Source organism: Urtica dioica, chromosome 9 (genome assembly GCF_054948205.1).
Source record: "Urtica dioica subsp. dioica isolate 48M chromosome 9, U.dioica_male_clone48M_v1_H2, whole genome shotgun sequence".
Lineage (NCBI taxonomy): Eukaryota > Viridiplantae > Streptophyta > Magnoliopsida > Rosales > Urticaceae > Urtica > Urtica dioica.
In genome coordinates, this window is record NC_142764.1 from 25,853,610 (window position 1) to 25,861,957 (window position 8,348).

An 8,348-nucleotide genomic window follows, 5' to 3' on the forward strand; every position below is an offset into this window, starting at 1 on the left:
CCATTGTTTACGATTCTTGATAGCACAAATTAACCTCTACAAATTTTACTTGCTATTATCATTTATAATATGCTAAAATCATTCGCACGTAGCGCGAAGATAAAACTAGTAAAGCTTAGAAAATCCTTATGATTTTATTCACTTTATATATTAATTAGGTCTGCCAATTTTTAATTAACAGCTTCATTTGATACTTTTATTTATTTATTTAAATGGTCTGACCATATTTAATTGAAATCATAGTTCAACTATTTTAATATTAAAAATAATATCATGCATAGCTCTCCATAATATTAATGCATACTCATTTGATGTAGAATTTGGATATGATTGGTATTAGTATATAGCAGACTACTTCTGTTGTTAATCAACGCATATATATAAGCTTTGTTCTGGAATTCTATATATAAGCTTTGTTATTCTTGTTTATAGTATTCTTATTGGCCGAGCTTTTTGTCCCATGATTACGGAAGCTATGGTTATTTTGGAAGGCTTAAAGAAAGCCTTGATCGAAGGTCTCGAAAAGGTAGTGATACAATCAAATTGGGAAGTGGTAGTCAATCTCATCAACACCAAATCGATTTCGAGAATCGACATAGGCCTTATTAATTAGGATATTCTTGTTATTTTGGCCTCGTTTTGTGGTTGTGAAGTTGTATTTTATTTCTAAAAAATGTAATATGTTATCCCACATTGCTATAAAGCACTTAGCCTTGATTTGGATTTATTTAGGAACTCTAACCTCCCTCTTTATTTTTAAGAGGACACTTTGACTTAAATGATACCGATGAAATCTCGGTAAAATATTAACTATAATCGTTATCGTTTTATAAATATCGTTAAAAAAATGATGATATATCGATAAAATATCGATATCTTTTAGTAGTTAAAAAATTCAAAATATCGACAAAATATCATCCGAATTTGAATTCTTTTGATTAAAAAAAATTAACATTTCATTATTTTTTCTTTATTTATTTTATTTATTATTCTTTATTCTTTATATCTTTTATTATTGATTTTACTTCGTATTTTATTCTTTATTCTTTATATCTTTTATTTTGAAACCTTCATTGGCTCCGATGAAAACACTTACGGCAGCTTGTGAAGATCCAACCGGAGCAAATTTTTACCTATTATAAAAAAATTGAAATCCATAAACTTATTAGTGTGAAAGTATCATGGGGTTCAATCTTAAAACCAATTGGCAATAGGAGGAGTAATCCATGACTTTTATAAGAAGCACAAATGATACATCTCCAATCGATGTGAGACTTTCTGATACACCCCTTTCACACTCAAGATTGAACAACTGGTGCGTGGAGTTTGAAACGGGTGGTCCAACATCGAAATTGAATTTGACTCTTTACCATGTGTAAGTATCATATAAGGTTTCATCTTAAAACCAATTTACAATAAGATGAATAATTCATGACCTTTATAAAGAGCACAAATGATACATCTCGGTCGATGTGAGACTTCCTGATAATAATTAGCAATTTTGATGAACTCGGTTTTGTAAAAAAAAAAAAACTCTGGGATTATGACAATGAACGAAAAAAATTATAATAAAAAATAAACGACAAAAAGAACCTTGTGGAAAGATAATATTTGTTTTCAATGGGAATAAAAACAAAAATAATTAATTAAAATGGGAATAGTAAACAAAATTGATATGACACATCATCCATTACGACTATTCTGATACAATGCAAATTTTGAAACGTAGTTCGTGCAAATTTTCAATAATTTTAGTCGCAACTGCATTGCAATTACTAGGAATCTGACACGTCTTTCGCTACTTCGGACCGGTCAAATACTACATTTGCTATATAAGAAGTTCTTAAGAACCGAGTGTGGAGAATGATAATATATACCCCTGATAAAACAGTGGTAACGTACGAAGGGCATCAGAAAAAAAAAAAAAACTAAATTATCAATAGATGGGTGGGCGCGGGAAAGTAGTAGTAAAAGTGGGATTGATATTCCTCGCCGCAGCTGTATCAGTGGCGGCGGCGTCTCAGGCCTTTCCCGGCTGCCCCGAGCGATGCGGTGACATGAACATCTCTTACCCTTTCGGAGTCGGCGAGAAATGCTCTTTGGAGGAAAAGTTCCAGCTGAGCTGCAACAAGGACTCCACGGCGTCCCTGAAGAACGGCAACGTCACCGTCACCAAGATCTTCGCCGAGAAGGGTCAGATCCGGATCCAACATCACTCCGTGGCCAGGGACTGCTACACCAAGGCCGGGGAGAGGGACAGTAATCAGTCCTCGAGCGAGATCCTCTCGATCTACCCGGGGATGGCGGTGTCAGAGTCACACAACAAGTTCGTCGCCGTCGGGTGCAACGCTATCGCCTGCCTGTACGGCGACAACTACGAGGACAGGAAGGAAATGCCGAACGCGTGTTGTATGTCTTTCTGCGAGAGCGCCGCCGTGCCGGCGGTCACGGACTCGTGCTCCGGCAACGGCTGCTGCGAGGTCAATATCCCCTCGGGTCTCGAGAGCAATAATGGCGTGCTGCTCTTCAGCTTCGGAAACCTTACCAACGCGTCGAATTTCAACCCCTGCAATTACGCTTTCGTCGTCGAGGACGGCGAGTTCAACTTCTCCGGAGAGTCCAGCTTCAAGGATCTTGAGTCGAAGCTCGATCTTCCGCTGATCCTTGACTGGTCCGTGGGAAAACAGTCGTGCGAGCAGGCCAGATCGGAGCCCGATACGTACCACTGCAAGGAAAACACCGAGTGCTTTGACTCCAATACCGGGACTGGGTATCTTTGCAAGTGCTTGCCTGGTTACGAGGGAAATCCGTACCATCCATATGGTTGCCAAGGTTTTATCTATATCTCAAGTCTCAACCTTATCTAGTTGATGTTTTTAAAAGCATCATGTTTTTTTTTTCTAAGGCAACTTCGGTGCTAGTTTGTGATTGAACCCACGACCTCCGTTTTGGATGTGGTTTAAGTTATTCTCTAACTATAATTTTAAAGTGTGTTTCAACAATATCACTACTAATTGTTTAGAGAGATTTATAACTGACTAAGCATTTTCAAACTTAAAAATTTTATTTTGTCAAACGTATCAGATTATTTTAGTTTGTAGCATTTTGACACATGATTTATACCATTTTTACCCTTATTAATTAGATAATTATAATTTATTTTCGAAATTAAAAAACTCAATTTATTATAAAAAAATCTTAGTTACTAGAATCTCAGTTATATATATATATATATATATATATATATATATCATCTTTCGTCACATTCTTAAGCCATAGACCGAGATAAAAAATATTAACATCGTAGTTAACAGTCGGTATTAACTGTTAATATATTTTATTGATTCAGTTAATAATCAGTAATAACTGTTGATAGCTTTCTGGTACAAAAACCTATGAGCAGTTATTATCGACTAGTAACTGCGATACTGTTGTTTTTTTACTTCCGTCGTGGCTAGAAATATGACAAAAACAGAGAGAGAGAGAGTATTTAAGTATAGATATATTATTTTAATTTAATTTTCTTTGGGAAAAAATGAGAGAAAAAATAAGAATAACTATGTCTTATTGCATCATAGAGCGTCCTTGTTTAAAAAAGAAAATGGAATTATTTTACAAAGAGAATTTTACTTATCTTATTGTAAAAATTATTTAATTAAATTATTAATTAATGACATGAAAAAAATACAAACTATGTTATATCTTTTTCCATTGATTGACTATTAATAAGCGGGAGATTTCTATATATTTATACTTAGTATACATTTTTTATTGAAAATATGAATATTAGTTTTAGTGAGTGTGCCCAAATAAGAAAAATCTGTTGTAATTAATCAAATGACTACTTTCAATTAAAATCATAATTTAATTATTTAAATATTAAGAAAATAGTTTAACTTATGCTTACGTTCTTATAATATGGCGCATGACGCATGCGTCTCGTTTGAGTTTGTGCTATTTTTTTTTTAATTCTTAATAATTTTAGTTAGAATTTTAACGTAGGAAGTTTAAACAAGCTATATGGTTAATTAGGAGGACTGTAGATGAAAATGACGCAAATACAACTAATCTACGGTTATATTATCGCTAGAAAAGCAAGGCCAAGATTAACTATCTCAATTTCAAAATTAATTTCAGATATTGATGAGTGCAAGCTGGGAACACACTGTAAGCACGGAAAGTGCAAAAACACGGGGGGGAAATATAGCTGCATCTGCGACAAATACAAAGGTTTCAGATTTAATGGAACCGAATGCATAAAAGATACTCGAAGAATTCTTATCTATACTCTGTCAGGTAACAACCCGTACATGCTTCTTTTGTATTTACACATACTTAAATTCTTCTTATTATGTTAAAGATCTTTTTTTTTAAAGCACAAAGAAATCAATTTGTTTTTTGAAATCATGTGTAATAGTCTAATTCATTTTATATGTCAAAAATTAAACTTCGAAATATGTAGGATTTTATTTTAATACCATCCAACACGTAATTTTCAAATTAAAAAAATTTAACCTTAAAACCTTCATATTGACCGTATAGCTGACTGCAATCGGCTGCAGTCAACTGGAGGGAAGCTCTTTGGTCAAAAGTAGACTAGTTCATTATTAGATAAAAGAATTGATGTTGCGCTGAAATTATTGTTTTTACCAATAATTAGAAACGATCTTAAAAGTGACATGTCGCTTCTAAGTCATTTAAAAACGGCCATTTAAAAGTGACACTTGGGCCTTTTAAAGCATATTTTGTCGCTTCTAAATGCTTAATTTGTTCTTGTGGCATAAGATGGTTATCTACCATTTGCAAAACTAAAAAAAACCTCAAATTGACGACTAATAGTAATTATTGTGCATACATACATTGGTTAATAATATTTACCATGCGAAAAAAATATGAATTGAAACAGAAGATTATTAATCAAATTAGCTATGAAGGTTAATATGCCATTAATAATTAATAAAAGTGGTTAATAATATTTAGTGCACATCCATGTGATGATTAATAATAAACATCACGCCAAATTAGAATTAAACCTTAAATTGTTTGTTAATAATATTTACCATCTATATAGGCATACAATTGTTAATTATATTTACCATTTGCGAAATGCAAAAGCACATGAAACTGATTCTGAATTTGATTATATGAACTTATCTATAAAAGATATTCTTCGAAGTGAATGATGAATATTAAAAAAATAGGGGTTAACAATGGAACAACAAAAAAGAGATATGTAGGAATAAAAAAAAATAAGGTCACCAGCTTAGACAAACTCGGCCAAACATAAAAGATCTTACCACCAACAAAAATTGTAGGAATTCGAATCCTCTTATTTCAGAATTTTGGAGAGAAACGACGATTCTGGATTTTGATTGAATAACTATTCCATACATATATCAATATAGTCTTTGAAAAAATTAATATTCAAACCATCGTCATTTAGCTATGAGTCCATCATTTGTGCAATTTTTTTTTTCTATCACTATATAATACGTAGCCTTCAACATATACTGTTTAATAATATAGAAAAAAGAAGTTGTAACTAGCCAAATGATTACATTCTATAGAAGTTATAGCTTAATCGCTCAAATATTAAAAAAAAAAAAAACCTAACTCATACTTTCGTCATGCATCTTGCTTCCAAGCTTTGTTAGTCAAACTATACATTGAACATTTACATATTACTTTTACATTGAACATTCAAAATTGGTTTTATACACAATTTGTACTATTAATTTCATTATCAACCTAAAACCTTATATATAATTTTTCATATATTTCCCTCTATTTTGTTTTCTTACACTCTTCCTAAAAAATTTAAATTATTTCACCGGTTTGAACTCTAGCTCCGCTATCATTACATATCTCTAAATTATTCAACGATGAATATACGATCAGTAGTAGCAGACGCGATAATCTGACTTGTGATTAATTTTCTATATGAAGGTGTGAGCGTTGGAGTTGTGGCTCTAGTTTGTGCTAGTTTACTGTTATGCATGGTTTACAATAATAGAAAGTTACTGAAACAAAAAAAGAGAATTTTTGAAGAAAACGGTGGTCTACTATTACAACGAAGACTGTGTAACGCTCATGGATCACTTGATGAGACGGCCAAGATCTTTACCGAAGAAGACTTGAAAAAGGCAACGGATAATTACAATCATATCCTCGGTGAAGGAGGTTATGGAGTTGTGTACAAAGGAACATTGCCCGATGAAAGAGTGGTGGCTATAAAGAAGTCCAAAACTGGGATCAACACACAAACAGAACAGCAGAAGGAACAGTTCATCAACGAAGTGATTTTGCTTATGCAAATCAACCACAGAAATGTTGTTAGACTCCTTGGGTGCTGCTTGGACACAGAAGTTCCTATTCTGGTTTACGAGTTCATCACAAACGGGACACTTTTCGAGCATATTCACAAGAAAGGCTTGTTCGGAGAATCGCCACTCTCGTGGGATCTGAGGCTGAAGATCGCGACCGAAACAGCCGGCGCGCTCTCCTACTTGCACTCCGAAACAAATACGCCGATTTTACACCGCGACATCAAGTCTATGAACATTTTGTTGGATGAGAATTACAATGCAAAGGTGGCGGATTTCGGGACATCCAGGCTAGTTCCAATTGATCAGGAAGAGCTCTCGACTCTTGTGCAAGGAACGATCGGATACTTAGACCCCGAATACTTACAATCGAGTCAATTAACAGACAAAAGCGACGTCTACAGTTTCGGCGTGGTGTTGGCTGAGCTTCTCACTGGAAAGAGGGCTCTCGGTTTCAACAAATCAGAAGGTACTACCATCAATTTGGCGACGATTTTTATATCATTGGAAGAAGACGAAAAGTTTTGTGGAGTCATAGATGAAGAGATAGATCATGAAGTTAATGCTGAGGTAATCAAAGAAGTTGTGAGACTAACCAAGAGGTGCTTAAGGATAAAAGGAGAAGATAGACCGGCGATGAAGGAAGTGGCAATGGAGTTGGAAGGACTTAGAGCCATGTCTAAATATGCGTCGGGAAAAGTTGAACTTGCGAATGTAGAAGAGAATGTGTACTTGCTTGGTTCATCGTCAAACACCCATGGATGCGATAATGACCTTGAAATTGGTTCTAGTGTTGCTTCGTCTTCTCTCTATGACAGCATTCAAAACCAGCCGATTGTAAGGTCTTATCAAGATGGGCGATAGGGTTAGTTATTGGTCCTTGCAAGGTCTTTAAATATGCTAAGTTTAGTATAATGTACTTTTTTTTATTAATGTTTTATATATCTTACAATTAAAAAAAAAACTACTAGATCAATCAAAGTATATTGTCACCACTACTCGCTATTGCAATAATAATTAGGGGATTTCCCATATATTTATTTATTTTAGTGCAACTACATTGCAATTACTAGGTAATTAGACCGAAGAAAGTATAGGTAATCTGACACTACATTTGCTATACATGATGTTAGTGATGATTGTCGTTTAGACTATCAGCGCACTTTATTACTGTCGTATTTTACTTCTCTTTACTCTGCTTATATACATGCCAAACTTAGGTAATGTGCCACGCTGGCATATTCTGTTAAGTAATTGGGTCCTTAAATACCCAATGATGTGCTTCTTGTACCTTTTGAGATATTCAATACAATTCTCCTTTATTCTGATTCTCTCGTACAGATCTGAGAATCATCACATAAGAACCGTGTGTTGAACGAAAATAATAAGATACCCTTACAAAATAGTGGCAACGAAGAAAAATAAATAAATTATTGACTTAAGTATGAGTAGGTAGGGCGGGAAAGTAGTAGCCGTAGCAGTTGGATTGATATTCCTCGCGGCGAACTGAGTATCTCTCTAACCCTTTCGGAATCGGCAAGAGAGGGATTTGGAGACGGAAAAGTGGGAAGGTTAGCAGAGATCGATGTCCCCACGGAGCTCTACAAGCGTAATGTGACGCTTAGCAGTTACTACAACCACAGTTCAGCTTCTCCGTCGATGACGTGGCGTTCAACTTCTCCGGATTGCCCAGCTCAGCTTCGAGGAGCTCGAGTCCAAGGACAAGCTTCCGCTGATCGTCCACTGGTCCGTTGGAAACTAAATACTATTGCATGGGAAACACCAAGTGCGTTGACTCCAAAACCATCCATATGGTTGCCAAGGTTTTATATCTCAACCTTCACTGCTAATAACTTTTTATTTTATTGTATGGCTACAAATTAATTATAGATTTTTGGCACGGTCCTAAGCTTCCGAATTTGACATGCACTTCCACAAATTGTCCTTCATATTCACTAGTTGTTTAAAAATGAAAATTATTATTAGAGAGAATTTCACTTTTTCTTTCTGCATAAAAAATCATTA

General features: G+C 34.6%; 1 protein-coding gene across 1 annotated transcript; it reads left to right on the forward strand.

The window, feature by feature from the left end:
- Positions 1 to 1,632: 1,632 nt before the first annotated feature.
- Positions 1,633 to 7,372, forward strand: LOC149386244 (wall-associated receptor kinase 2-like). The gene is made up of 3 exons (XM_089625505.1): positions 1,633 to 2,832; positions 4,138 to 4,296; positions 5,947 to 7,372. Exons 1-3 carry the CDS (start codon positions 1,944 to 1,946, stop codon positions 7,185 to 7,187), a joined length of 2,289 nt encoding a protein of 762 aa, XP_089481631.1. The 5' UTR covers positions 1,633 to 1,943; the 3' UTR covers positions 7,188 to 7,372.
- The last annotated feature ends 976 nt before the right edge of the window (positions 7,373 to 8,348 follow it).

Bases quoted from the DNA above. Each gene is read 5' to 3' on its own strand.
- LOC149386244 (XM_089625505.1), top strand. From the start codon at position 1,944: ATGGGTGGGCGCGGGAAAGTAGTAGTAAAAGTGGGATTGATATTCCTC. The intron at 2,833-4,137 runs GTTTTATCTATA...AATTAATTTCAG, and splicing joins CCATCCATATGGTTGCCAAG to ATATTGATGAGTGCAAGCTG. The intron at 4,297-5,946 runs GTAACAACCCGT...TTCTATATGAAG, and splicing joins TCTTATCTATACTCTGTCAG to GTGTGAGCGTTGGAGTTGTG.